At 34.3% G+C, this 15721-nt stretch overlaps 1 protein-coding gene across 2 annotated transcripts in view; it reads left to right on the top strand.

The window, feature by feature from the left end:
* The window catches only part of Dach1 (dachshund family transcription factor 1), a 383574-nt gene that overhangs the window by 263357 nt on the left and 104496 nt on the right, over positions 1-15721 (top strand). For both annotated transcript variants that reach the window (XM_021181594.3, XM_021181596.3), the window contains 2 exons: positions 5635-5770; positions 7459-7593. In XM_021181594.3, the coding sequence (XP_021037253.1) occupies positions 5635-5770; positions 7459-7593 (271 nt within the window). The remainder of the gene's footprint in view (positions 1-5634; positions 5771-7458; positions 7594-15721) is intronic.

Here is a 15721-nt window from a genome sequence, read left to right as displayed (position 1 = left end):
GTTGGTGTAGGACTATAAAGCAGTGTGTCAAAGCATTAAATAATATTCTTTTCTGTTCTACCTCGGGCCAGCTTAGAGGTTAAAAGGTATCAAGAAATGAAATTATAAATCCAGTTTACATAGTTTCCCCAAAGATATTGAACTTCTTTCTTATTATGTCTAAATAAAACTCATTATCTATTTTGTTTCAGTAATAATTACAAGGTCCTCCTCTAAGCTATTATTTACTGTCTCCATTATTCTCCATCCTATAGAATACTCTGAAAAGGCAAGCATATAAATATGATAAAAGAATTAAGCTGTTGAAATAAATTAATTTATTGTGGAACAATGTATTCAAATCTTACTTGCTCAATGGATTTTGCTTTAATGAAATTCTTCAAAGAACAATACATCACGTTCTAAAGATTGAAATTATACATTAAGTGAAATGACTGAATATGTTGTGTCTCAATTTATAGGAAGTTTCAATTGAATAATTAAGCTTTTAAATCATAAAATTTGCATAAAGGATTTTCTTAAAATAAAAGTATTATGTATTGCCACAGTGTTCTCTGTTCTTAAATATAAACTACAATAATGTCAAATGAGAAAACCCATTAAATGCTTCAACTTGTATAATTCCCTTAGCTTTAAACCATGTTATAAAAATATATTTTATATTGAGGCTTTAATCAATTTTTACTTAGTTATTGTGTCATTTTAAAGGTATTTTGAATGAATAAAGGCATGGGTACATGATTTATGAGTTAACTAAATCAGCATAGAAAATTGGAACACTTACATATATTGAATAATCTTCTACTCATGAAAAATGTGTAAAGGAGCAAAGAATATATTTTATTGGCATAGCCATTGCTATTTAAGTTTATAAATAAATATTTAGGTTTTGTGAATTAAATATCCAAGATATTTTATATACTGTTTACCCATGCTTTTCATTAGTACTTGTTATGAAATTTGTTATGGCAGCAAAGTCAGATTGCAAATGATTTTTACACAGTTTGATTAACTTTTAGATTGTCCTTTATCTCTATTGAGCCAAACATGAGCATGTGCCATTACAAATAAAGCCACTAACACACATATTTTAAGATAAATTAAAACGTATTGGGAACATGGATGTCATGCTTTGTAGGAGATATATCGGTTAATTTAGAAATTTCTATTTCAATAAAACACAATATTTCTCCAGTACATATTATATATTTCTATATAAGTAAATAAATATCAACCTTATTGAATTGAAATTATGTCTAAAGCTTAGCCAAGTTACCCTAGTCTGGTAACTTCTCTTGGATCTTGAGAGGCCCTTTCAGTCTAAATAAGGAGCTGGTTTTACTGACGATCAGAGTTGCTGGAGAATATACAGTTTTGTTTTGTTTTTTCAGAGATTTGGTCGCTGAGAAGCTCTCTATGTTTTATCCATTGTCCCTACCTATACCCAGTCACATATTGGTAGCACTAAGTCAACTCAATTGGTTTAAGTATATAAACACATAAAGTTGGAAGGAAAATTTTAGAGGAACAGAGAAATGTTGGAGTGGAAGAAAATGAATGTAGGTTTTGTCAAGACATCATATGCATGCTTGATTATCAAACAATATTTTTTCTAATTTTAAGAAAAATTTAAAAAGAAGAAATCAATATCAAGATGCATGAATTATGAAAACCTGGCCTGATTATGGATGCAACTCTACTATACTACATTTAATACATAAATGTGTCCTTGCACTCTTTCGAATTTTTATTGTAAAACTTCATACTCACATCCTATAATAAATATACAAATACTGCAAAAGCCATCTAAAATAAAGACAGTGGATACTATAATAATTTAACTCTATATGTAGTTGATAAACTTTGATATGAGCCTTTTTAATATCATAATTGTATGACCATTTCTTCTGTACTTGTCCTCCCTAGAACCTTCAAAACACCCTTATTTGCTCTCTTTCAAATTCATTAACTGGTTTTTCATTGACTCTTATTATGTGTGTATAACAGTATGACAGTATGATAGTATGACTGTATGTATGTATGTGTGTATGCATGTGAATGTGTATGTGCAGGTATATTTCTAAATATAACCTAATTAGTCTTAATACTGTTATCCTTGTATTTTCAGTGCTAACCATCTATCTGGTATTGGATAAATAATTGTTGTGTTCTTCTACGGGAAGATAACTTTTCCTACTCAGCCTTCCTCAGCTGCCTGAATTCTTTGTGAAATATTGAAGTCTTGTAGGCTTTTCGTTTCTGCTTTGGCATGTCTATATTTGTTGTTATGTCTACTTATGTTTAAAAAATCATTTTGGTGAGATTGTTTAAGCTTAGCTTTGACATTGCTAGGTTACAGAATATCATAGCACATTCTCTGGTGCAGGGGCTCATATACACTTTCTGCTCCCTCTTCCACAGTGTTATTTGAGACTTAAGAAAACAACCTGTAGCTCATGTGAGTCTATGTTTATAGATTCCATGGCTACCCATCTCAAATTCTAACTCTTGGCATGAAAATCCACATCTTTCTGACTTGGTCAGGGTTGTCCAAAGGCTCCTAAAAAATATAGGCTATTGCCCTTGGTTTTCCCCAGATTTGTAAGGTAAAAAACCTTATTGATAAAGGCATCATGAACTTCAGACATAAATTTTGGAGTCCTATGAACTGAAATTAAGCTGAGTATCCCATCCCTAAGAACTAATTTATGAGCTCCCTGAGACCAAACCACCAATCAAAACAAACAAACAAACAAACAAAAAACCCAAAAGACAACAACAACAAAAACAACACATGGTGGGACTCATGGTTCTAGCTGCATATGTAGCAGAGGATGGCCTAGTTGGTCATCAATGGGAGGAGAGGCCCTTGGTCTTGAGAAGACTCTATGCCCCAGTACAGGGGAATGCCAGGGTCAGGAAGTGGGAGTGTGTGGGTTGATGAGCAGGGAGAGGGGATAGGGGGTTTTCAGAGGGGAAAGTAGGAAAGGGGATAACATTTGAAATATAAATAAAGCAATATCTAATAAAAATAATAAACAATGTTGAACATAATTAGTCATCAGAGAAATAAGTGTACTCTATTTACTAAAAAGAAAGAAAGAAAATTAAAAAAAAAAAAGTGCCATGTGAGCTGCAAGCTTCCACAACAGGGAAGAAACTAAGTCTTCCCTAGCTATGATGTCTTTGAATTTCAGGCCTATGGGATGTGTGTGTGTGTGTTAGTGTTCATGTGTGTGTTTTTCTTCCTATTTTCTTCAAGCATTTTTTTTCAGTGACTTGTTCTTCAGCCTTTTAGGTGAAACAGCAGTGAAGCTGAGTTGGAACATATGTATCTTGTATTTATCTATTACTTAGTTTTCACATAAGCAAAACTTAGAGGACACAATATTCAACATCTTATCAACTATGGTGAAGGATAATGCTATGGTATAATAGTCCAGATAGCTCTGCTTTAAATGACTTTTATTGTCCTTTCCAGAAACCAACCCACATCTAGACTTGCTAAAGCTGCTACTGTTCAGCAGCTTATCACTACAGGAATTTATTGCATTTCATCTAGACTAGAATATAGATGATAATTTTGTTTTGCTTGCTGTTGTTGTTTTTTTAGTCTTTTTAAAGAATGTTTGAGCAGATAAGTTCTTTGTTACTTGCCATGCAGCTATTTACGGGATTGCATCATGCTCTTTAGGACATGCATCAGGGATTAGTTTATGATATAGACTTTTAAAATAAAGCTTGAGTATGATGACACTTGCTTCATTTTAATTGTGGGGCTCTGCAAAGTGAATCCTCAGGGTATCTGTTAAAAATGTTCATTGGCAATGTAGATCATTGGGAAAAGTGTGCATGGTGCAAAAAATTACTTGATTTGGCCTGCTTGATATCTATCTATCTATCTATCTATCTATCTATCTATCTATCTATCTATCTATCTATCTACCTATCTATAGAAAGAAATTTCTGGCTCTTTCTTCATGGATAGAATATTTTGCTTTGGGCCACAGAAACTAACAATGATACACCAGTTGTCTTAAAATATTAAAAAATATTCTGACATTTCTAGATTTTACCAGCTCAAAATCAAATTATTCAAGGGTTGGTGTTCCTCTGATAGTCTAAGCAGAATCCTTTCTGCATCTCCAGAGTTTTGGCAGTAGCTGAAAATTTCTGGCATGCTGATATGTGATTCCAGTCTTGCCTCCTTCTTCACAAATTGTCTATGCTTTATCTACACACTATCTTGTAAGGACACTAACCACAGAAGATCAGTGATTTATCCAGTGTAGTATTCCCCCTTGTTGATAAATTACTACTGCACAGATAATCTTTCATATAACCCCATATTCCTAGGAACAAAGGGTTCACACTTCCACATGTATTTCCATATGTCTTACTTTCAGGTGCTTTACTCTGTCAACTAGAAGGTCTGGAAACAAAACTCAAGAACAGACAATTCTAAGCTCTTTCCTGATGATTTTTTTATATGCAGGTAGATTGCAGCCATCTAGAGACCAATGTGATTTTTAAGGACAGGGTTGTGAACAGTGCTTTTTCTTTGCAACTACAATTAAGGGTGGTTGTGAACTATGTCAGTGCTGGTAACCAAACCTAGGTCCTTTGTAAGAGCCCCACATGTCCTTAATCATGAAGCCATCTCTTGTCTCTTGTGTACCATTTTTTAAGTGTGAAAGGTTGTTTCTAATCTCAAATATATATTGGTTATTATAGAGCTCATTCATGCCTGTTTGTTAATATATGAAAATGAAAATATTTTGGTTCTTAAAGTATGAATTTTTAAATAATAGTTGATTTATTAATCTATAATTCCATTTATAATATATATTAACATAACTCTAAGTAGCACAGCTACAAAGCTTATTCATTGTGAAGTGCATAGAGTAGTAGACATGTCTTCATAGAATTTAGAGAGAGACATTATAGCAAGATTGTCTGAAAATCAGTTGATACATATTTCACAAATAGAAATGGGGAAAAGAGCCTATCTTCGGAGATTCATTAATTCAATGAAAATAATTTTAATATTAAATAATACTATATTGTCACAAAGCATTAACTGTGTCCATTAAATGTAGAGTGGTGTCACATAGTGTTGACAATCTTCTGATAATATTCTGGTATGTTATATGCATAAGGTATATGTCATTGATCCTTAATACCTGCCAAAGTAGAAAAACAAATGTAAAGATGCACTCAAAATAATTACCCAGAACTCAGTGTTGATTGGTTCTATCAAAGTTTTCTTGTTAGGTGGTCTTACTGGGCTATTTTGAATTGTCTTCTATGGCCTAACATTTTCTCCAAAGTATGCCTTAGTACTATTTGCTGTGGCTGTATTGTGGTTTACCAGTAAAATAATTATTTTCTATCTTGACTTTTCAAGAGTGTATGATATCAGTAATTCAGATGAAAATGGATGCAAGAATTTGAGATTTGTGGTCAAGATTAAATATATCTTTTAGTGTTGTTAAGTGCAGGTGAAACACCATGGGTATTTTGGGGGGCATAGCCCTCTTCACATTTCTGATTGCATTAGAGAAAAAATAACGTTCATGAATTAAGATCAACGTATTGACCCCTTCTTCTCCCTTTTCACTCTGTGCAATTTAGGAGCGTGTTCCCGACAGTCCATCGCCTGCTCCATCTCTGGAGGAGGGCCGGAGGCCCGGCAGCCACCCATCCTCACACCGCAGCAGCAGTGTGTCCAGCTCTCCGGCGCGGACTGAGAGTTCTTCCGACAGAATCCGTAGGTTTTATAGTTCTGCTTGTCACCATCTGAAACTTTATTAGGTGCAGCTGGGCTTTCTAATCAAAGTGCCCTCATTCCAAATGGATCTCAAATGTATCATGCACCGAAGCTCCCTAGCCATAGCCATCCCTCAGAATTATGTGTCCCAGTGTGGAATGCTATGAAGGATGACGCGACATTAACAGGTTCTGATATAACATCCTTTCTTTGATACTACACAGAAATATTTGAGCTATGAAACAAGAAAAAGTAAGTCATTTTCCAGATGAGTTTCTGAAGTACACAACCAATTCCCAACTATCTGACACCTAAGTACATGGTTTCTGGTTTATTCAAGTGCATTTCTTCAATGAAAACTGCTATTTTTACAGTTCATCAGATTTTAACACCCTTCCTTATTTAATAAAAAATACTCACAAGTACATATAAGAGAAATCAAATTAAGCACAGTAAATCTGGAAAACCCAATACTTTGTCATTTAGATGTTCACTGAATTAAATGATTTTAATTTTAGGATTATGGTCAGGAATAAAAAGTAGTATATAAAAAGTAGTATATAATCTGTCATGCTAGCTCCAGAAGAACCAAAGTTTTTTTTTTTCTTTTTTTTTATTAGATATTTTCTTGATTTACATTTCAAATACTATCCCCAAAGCCCCCTATACCCTCTCCCTGCCCTGCTCCCCAACTCACCCACTCCCACTTCCTGGCCCTGGTGTTCTCCTGTACTGGGCTATCTAATCTTCGCAAGAACAAGGGCCTCTCCCCCATTGATGGCCGACTAGGCCATCTTCTGCTACATATGCAACTAGAGACAAAGCTCTGGGGGGGGGGGGGTACTGGTTAGTTCATATTGTTGTTCCTCTTATAGGGTTGCAGACCCCTTTAACTTCTTGGGTACTTTTTCTAGCTCCTTCATTAGGGGCCCTGTGTACCATCCAATAAATGACTGTGAGCATCCTCTTCTGTATTTGCCAGGCACTGGCATAGCCTCACAAGATAGAACTATGTTAGGGTTCTGTCAGCAAAATCATTCTGGCATATACAATAGAGGAGATTTCACCAATAAAATCATAGAAAAATTATCATGTTAGTATTATTATAGTATTATTTTATATGGTATAGATATTTTACATTTAATGACTTATTTAAATAACATTTTAAAGAGCAAAATTATTTTCAATCATGCAATATACTATGGGATATAATAGTATAAGGGATACTGAAACATGATATCAGTTTATTAGTTGCAGGAAACTGTACTGATTTTATCAGGTAGTTAGAAAATCACTCCTATTAACCTGATGCTGTTAAAGGGCTTTGTTGCTGAGAATACAAGTTTCCCCGATGGGGTAAGTTCATTTGCTAAAGAGAGAACCTGATGCCCTAGAATAAATATTGAATACTTTATTGGTATTGGTTACACTAACATCGACAGGCCACAAATTCTAACCATGCAGAAGGGTTTACTTTATGTGACATTAAATATAGTAAAGTGGTATTATTTTTGGTCTTTATTGCTCATCCTTATCCACCTCCCAGTAATTTTACTAAAGGATTGTGATATTAAATTTGGGTATTATGTGTTTATGTTTTTGTTGTTGTTCTAAAAACAGTTCAATGGATAGATGTTAGCCACATTTTCTGATGTTGTTATATTTGTTCTTTGTTTCGGGGTTGACAGCTGTCCATCAGAATGGCCTGTCCATGAACCAGATGCTGATGGGTTTATCCCCAAATGTGCTTCCTGGGCCAAAGGAGGGGGATTTGGCTGGTCATGACATGGGGCATGAGTCAAAACGGATCCACATTGAAAAAGGTAATTTATGATTCTGTGCCCTTTCTTTTGTTCTGGAAACGAAGTACGACATCTATTCCTGTACTAGTAAAATAAGATAAATATTTTAAATGCACACTGTTAATAAAATATTAGGCCTACTCAACAAAAGGTGTCTGAATACAGATCGGCTACTTTCCTGTTGCACAATGGTAAGTGACAATTTAATTTTCACAACATACTTAAGAGTGAATTATATGTTTCACTCTTATTTCTATTTTTTATTTATTAATTTACTGTTTGTGTTTCATGATGCATCCAAAGCCATTATATTTTTACTTAGCATGACAGGACATAAAAGAGATCCCAGGAACTCTATTTTGATTTATAGATATATGGTCTTTAAGTATTTCAGGATATTCAAGTGAATCTTTGTAGTCATTTCAAAGGGTGTGGGAAACAGGGTGGATAGCTCCGTCCTACAAGGACTTGTTTTGAAAATATTAGTGTCTGAGATCCATCACCAGAACATAACTGAAAAACGTCTAAGGAAGGGATGATTGTGTGCGTGCTTCTAAACACTGGGCTGAAGGAGACTTGAGTTTTACCAGTGATTTCTGACAAGCCAGCCTCATCTTTTGGTGTGTTCTAGTTCCCAGTGATAGGTTCAGTCTCAAAATGAAGGCTGTCGGCTACTGAGAAAGACAAAACACAGCAAGCAAACAAACAAACAAAAGCACCTATGCTCAACTTCTGGCCTCCCCACATATGTGCCATGTGCATATGTCCCCACATACATAAATATGTACCTGCTTACATATGAACACAGACACATACAAAGAAGCATCAACTCATATTATCCACACATACACACAAACACAAACTTCCCAGCAGTAACAAAGCCTAGGGTCTGCAAAGATGCAGATTTCCTACTAAAGTATTTCTATATAGATCTAATCCAATTTTACAACCAAAGTGCTAGGAATGTATTCGTGAATTTTCTAATCTGAGAAGAAATTTCATTAGAAAATTGAAGTGTTATTTTGCTATGCTTTTGCTATGTTATTTTGCTAATAAATATGTATTCATAAATGTAAGTACATATTTTCATATGTAAGTACATATACTTACAAGTACAAGTATTGTGTTGTACCTATAGAAGCCTGCTCACTTGCTTTCAACTTTCATTCTTTGTTAACTTTTTTAAAAAATTTCTGAGGCCGGGCGTGGTGGCGCACGCCTTTAATCCCAGCACTCGGGAGGCAGAGGCAGGCGGATTTCTGAGTTCGAGGCCAGCCTGGTCTACAAAGTGAGTGCCAGGACAGGCAGGGCTACACAGAGAAACCTTGTCTCGAAAAACTAAAACCAAAAAAAAAAAAAAAAAATTTCTGAGATTTTGATATTATGATGTCTTTTTACTTTCCCTTTCCACCCTCCACACTCTCCCACACCTCTCTGAACTTTTTCAAATTCATGCTGGCCAGTGGTTTTTTTTTTTTTTAATATTATATAAATTGTTCAAATTTTACACATGTAAATTACCTGATTGGCTATTTTTTATATAAATCAAACAACTTTGTTTTGCCCAAGAATAACACACAGTACTTGTATAGCATGAACAAGATATGAGGTTTAGTTCTCTCCATCATAGGAGAAATGAAATAATTCAATTGTAAAATTTACAAAGGGTATTGAAAGTTAGATTTTAAATAGTTCAAAATGCTTTTAAAAAGAAATTGAGAAAGCCTGGCGAACAATAAAAATGCTTAGGAAATGTTTTCCTAAAATGCATTGCATCCTTACTTACTCCCTTAGGAAGAAAGACAGTAAGTATTTAAAAAAAAAAAAAACTACAAACATTTCAAATATTTACAAATAAGGCTTTCTGTTCTTTGGAACTTCCATGAGAATATCACCCTGTTAAAGGGGAAATACATTTGAGAAACAGCAACCTGAGCAAGCTTTTCTATGATTTACTGTGTATGATCACTGTATACACACTGGCTATTGTACTAGTATAACTTTAGTGGTGTATATATGGCACATCACCAAGTCCCAAGCCCTCTATATTTCTAATTCCAATTTTCCATGCATTCTTCACTTTTGAAGAACATTCATGTTATATGTTCTGTATCATTCATATTTAATAAAAGGTTATCATCACTCAATTATGAAAGTTATCATATTAGGGAAACAATTTGTAAAATTAAATTCTTCAGTAATGTTTAATATAAAAATTAATTGGATAATAAAGAAGTAAATTTTTTGCAAAGATTCAGCAACTGAGTAAATCTCTTAAGAAAATAAGTGGCTATTTTCTCAATTTTCCAAGAATACTGTTTAGCTAGTTCAATGTAAAAACTACGTGGAGCCCTGTAGATATGACTCAGCCAGTGGGCACTATTTTAAACACAGAGGTTCTGATTTGACCTCTGAAACTCACATTATGTAAGGACAATCCCAGTCTTGGAAATTTGTTCTCTGATTTGCAAATATGCTCACTGACATGACACAAAGAGACACATAATAAATAAAATATAGTTAAAGAGAAACAGATACAGGAAATTGACTGGTAATATACAATGGATATCAATATAATGAGTTAAATTATTTTCAAGAATATTGGTATGAAATGCTGGGAATTAAACTGTGAAATCTAGAGAGAGTGATAAAGGGACATTGCAGACAGCCAATAGCTGCAGCAATGAATCCCAGCAGAAAATGTCATGGGAAACTCTACAGCCTTATGTTTCCAGTTGAATTGATCTGGAATATCCATAAATTAAGAGTTTATCTAGGGGCTGGAGAGATGGCTCAGCAATTAAGAGCATTGACTGCTCTTCCAGAGGTCCAGAGTTCAATTCCCAGGAATAACATGGTGACTCACAACCATCTATAATGGGATCTGATGCCCTCTTCTGTTGTGTCTAAGAACAGTGACAATGCACTCACATACATAAAAAATATCTTTTTCAAAAAAGAGTTTTTCTAGACTACTGCTTGGTTGTTGTAATTATTGTGTTAATATTATAGAATATATTTTAAATGTTCTATTTTTTGTATATTCCTAATTCCACAACTTTACTGTAACATTCATCTTCTCCTGTGGAAATTATTTATTATTGCACTTTCTCTTCATGAATAAGCTCTGAGTCATCTGAACATTTACAGTGATTGTAAATAAACCATGTTGTCTATGTAATTATACTATGTGGTTTGAATTGGTAGAGAATAACAAGAAATAGAAAAGAAGAGTGGAGCCAAAGATGGTTATTGAATTCTTTAAATATTAAGGTAAAAGTCAGAAATGTCTTTCTTTGGTAGTGTGATTATTGTAGAGTGTTCTAACTATGAATACATATGGCACCTTACTGTTTTGCTAAAGTTACTATTGTCTGGGGTTTTCTAAATCTTCTCTCTCTGAACACAGATCTTAACCAAATCCCAAGTGTATCTCAATATTTTATCTACAAAATTAACTGTTTAGCATTCTGACTGGGTATATGAAACTACCATTGATTTCAAATCATGGAAATTTTAATAGATGTTGTTATAATTATAGTGTCTTGTTTTATGTTGCTCTTTCTCTTGGATGAATTCTATCTCTTTCATCTACTTCCAGCATACTGAATTAATTGTAAATATTCATGGGCTTTCTAGATTGATAGAGTCTGCTAAATTAAAAATTGTTTTTTTCATGACTCCATTTATCATATCCCTCACAATAGCCCTGCAACTTTCTTACTACTCATATCTCTATTGAACAAGTAACTTTATTTAGAGAAATCTGTAGAAAAATTAATTATATATTCATGTCATTTGCAGGTTGAACTTTTTATGTGCAATTTGCTTTCTAACAACTAAATCATTCAAAAGGCAATGATTCTTAGGAAAACATTGATACTTTGCAGAGATAGAAAAATTTATTTTGTGCCCCAAATGATTTGGTGTGAAGTCTTAATCATTAATAACTTTTGAACATGTGTGTCTTCCTTAATAAGAAAAACCCATTGCCTATAATACATGCTACCAAAAGTAAAAAATAAAAAAAAAACAATTCATGATCAGTTCACGGTTAGAAGTCATATAAACTCAGAGTTCAGGAAACACATAGCTGAGTAAGTGCTCACATTTATTATTATTTTTTGCATAAAGAAGAGTCCAATGGAAACTTAAGCCTTGAGAAGGTTTAATTAAACCACATTTAAAATATGAAAAATGAAACATTGTTTTATATTGAGAAGTATAGACATTTAAACTTCATGTGGAAATCCCAGGCAAAATGAGACATGTTTATGAAGATTATAAGGTTTTTTTAAAGTCAAGGGTTTGTAAAAGAAACTCTGATGCTTCAAAAGGAAAGGTTAAAAAACAGTTACAGTGTCCTTCTAAAAATGATTTCTGTAATTATTAAGATCATAATATAGTTACATTATTCACCCATCTCCTTTGTCCCTTCAAACCTTTCCATATTCTCTCCCTTGTCTTGCGTCACTCTCTTTCACATTCCTGGCCTCTTGATATTAGTTGTAGTTATATTCATATTATATATCCTAAATATATAAATAGAATCTGCATCATCTAACATTTAATACTATCACAAGTTCTCTGGAGCTTTATGGGTTTAGAAAAACCAGGGCTCTTTCCCATCTGAGTAGAAATCAACCAACAGATATTAAATAGGACAGGTTTACATGATTCTCACTGCTTTCATGACTTGGGTCTTAGGATCTTGACTAGAACTCATGTGGGGTTAAATACGTGCCAAATACACAGACAGAAAACTGGTGTACGTTGGTCTGGGTTCTCAGATGAAGATGCTGCACCATCGCAGAAGCTCAGCATATATTTTATAGAGAGAGGAAGAGAGAGGCAGGCAGCATTATGGTATATGCTAAGCAAGAAGGCAGGGCCATTGCAGATAAATAGCAATTGGGTTAGTATATACTGCTGGATAAGGGTGCAAGTTCAGCTATCACGCATAGGAGCAGACTTTGTGTGGAATCAGACTTCAGAATGTGAGCATCTGTGGGGAAAAAGCTATGTGGGAATGTTTTCTATACAGACTATTGACAGGCACACAGTGACTGATAGGGACTTTTGCCATCCCTCAGAGCCACTCTAGGGAAAGTCTTTCCAGCTTTGATAGCATGGAGGCTTTGGGGTCCTTGACAGGGCTGTGCGTACCCAACAGCACACATTCAGTTGGGATTTCACAAGTTCTCTATACTAGTAAATTTAGTTTTTAGATCATTCTAATATGATGTGACTATGAATAAATACGCATTAAGGCACAAATGTGTAAAATAAACCAAGACAGCACATTTCTGCTTGTCCTCTTCTCTTCTCTATTCCCTATTTCCCCTCCCTTCTTGTCTACCTCTCTTCTCACTTCTTCCCTTTCTTCTTGCCCCTCCCTAAAATATTAAATATTAAAATATTTCTTTCACTTGTATTTTCAACTTCCTTTCTCAAATCTGCTTTTATCAACATCATGTGGAATACTTTTGCTTCTGAGAAATAGAATACTTTCCCTCACTCGTGTCTTCTGCAGGGAACCAACATTTTAGGAGCAGGAAAAAAATTGATGAAGGTTGTTAAGGACTTGTATCAGGCCATAGAACATTTTCTTTGTGGGAACTTTTGTCCATCACTGTTCAAGATTCCCAGAAATTGCTGTCCTTGTATAAAAGGAATTTGTTTGGCACTGTGAATTAGAGAACAAGGTGTGAAATGCACCAGCACAGATTAAAACATACCTAAAGTTCCTTTCTCAACTAATATATTCTGTACTGCAGTTCTTACATATAATTTTTTCCAAAGCTGGCTAAGCATGATTTATCTCAAGTTTCTTAAAATATGTTTTAATTCTTTTGCATATTTTTCATTGTTTTAAACAATGTGATTTTAAAAGTACTATTACTTTAAGATTTTTATCTTCAAAAATGGCTTTCTTCTTTAAAATGATAGATTGCCATTACACTAATTAATAGTAATAATACATTCTAACCTATTAGAATTTTATTATCTGATGCAGTTATCACATGGATTTGTCTAGATTAAAAGTCCCTTCTCTGTAGAATCTCCAATGTTTTCACACTTTTAACACATATTACACTTTGAATTGTGCATTCACTATGTGAGGTCCAGCATCAAATTCAAGCCATAAGACCTGGCTGCAGCTAACTGTCTTTACCCACTGAAACACTCTACTGGCCATAGAGATTATTATTTCATCTGAGGCACTCTTACAACTCTTGTCATACTGAACATTAATTGTGCTGAAATTATTTTGGTTGTTACAAACATGATGTACGTTATTCCTTTAATTAGACTTTTTAATAACTTCTCATTTGTAAGTACTTAGATCAAGCATCCTTCAGTTACAAATGGCATCCTTTTACCTTCTTAAAATACGTTTGTTTTTATTATTATATTCATATAATGCATTTGAGTAAAATACTCAACCCCTACTGCCACTTCACCCCAAATTCATGTATTTTCTTCTTAATTTTACATACCCAAAAGTTCATTCAGTGCTACATCTATATGCAGTGGTTTAAGGCCACTAGCTGGAGCATGGGTAGCCCCGAGAGACCCACATTCCTAAGGTTAGGATTTTTTTAGTTCTTTTCTATCCATGCTTGGATTTTGACTATCTTCATTTTCTGCCTATCTTGACAATGCATTTGAAGTCACAGTAAGTCTACTTGTGTAACTGTATGGTCATATCCAAAAAATGTTTCTTTTTAAATGCCTACTACCTCTGACTCTTACAACACTTACTTTCCCTCTTCATTGATGATTCCTGAGTCTTGGTGGAAGAGGTTGTGATATAAAAGTCCCGTTTAAGATGGAGGACTCTATAATCTCTAATTTTCAGCACATTGACTGATTGTGAGTCTCTGTATTAATCACCATCTACTGCATTGAAAGAGTCTCTCTGTTGAAGGTTGAGTGATGCACTAATCTATGGGATCAGAGATAAGTGTGTAGGGGGCATTTTATTACTGTGTCGATTCAGCAGAATAATACCACTGAATTCTTTACAATGGCATATGACATACCTAGACAATGATTTCATAAGCAGTTAATTGGACCAGCCATGAGTTCCTTTTGTGTAACAGGTCTTATATTCAACTGAAAAAAAAAGTAGTTCGTTGGTCCTATCATGTACATGCCATTACTACACAACTGTGTGAACATATTCACTATACCTAGGAAATAGAAACAAATTAGATGCCCATAAATGAATAGACCATAAAGATTTAGTTGATATACATAATAGGATATTAATCAGCTATTATGAACTTCTCAAAAACAACATAATAATAATCCAGAATGAGATGATCCATAGCCAGGAGGATACAAGTCCCTATTGTATGTGAATATTAGCTTTAATGTTGAGATACGTGTGTTGAAATTGGAGTAGCCCTAGAAGACTGGAAACTAGTAAAGGGAATGTGGGTAAGATTTCACAGAAAGCGGGATGGAAGGCAGGAAGTATGAAGGGTGAAATGGGAATAATAGAACAGGAAGGGTTAAATGGATGGAGATGGAAGGGTGGGATGGAGGGAGACTATGAGGAAAGATAACAAATACTTTACCTTAGCCAATCAAGAGGTTTGGGCCATTAAAGAGTACCAGGAATGGGTTTCATCTCATAGAAGGTGCTTTATATCCAATCAAAATTGGTTGGAAGAAACCTGAGACCATGCAGGTTCACAGAGACTGAACTGCCAATCAGGGAGCTTGCACAGGACTGACTGACCCTTTCACATATGATACAGCTGTGTAGCTTGATCTTCTTGACAGTCTCTTAACAATGCAAACAGTAGCTGTCTCTGACTCTGTTGCCTGCCTTTAGGATGCTATTCCTCTATTGCATTGCCTTGTCTAGCTTTAATAGAAGAGCATATACATGTGCTTCAAATACCATATGTTTGAATGAATTGAAAGTTAAAGGACATCTTTTTGGGATAGGATTGCTATCTTTGAACCTGTCACACATAGCATTTTTGTAGTGAAGTATTTTTACGTATTCCAGGGATTTATTTCCATATATTTGATGTATTATTTCTAAAACTATTTATTATTATTATTATTATTATTATTATTATTATTATTATTAATTGCCTCAGATGAGACAGAGGGTGGGAGCAATTACTGA

Source organism: Mus caroli, unplaced genomic scaffold (assembly GCF_978045245.1).
Source record: "Mus caroli unplaced genomic scaffold, Mus_caroli_1 scaffold_12, whole genome shotgun sequence".
Lineage (NCBI taxonomy): Eukaryota > Metazoa > Chordata > Mammalia > Rodentia > Muridae > Mus > Mus caroli.
This window is presented reverse-complemented; position numbering and strand designations above follow the sequence as displayed.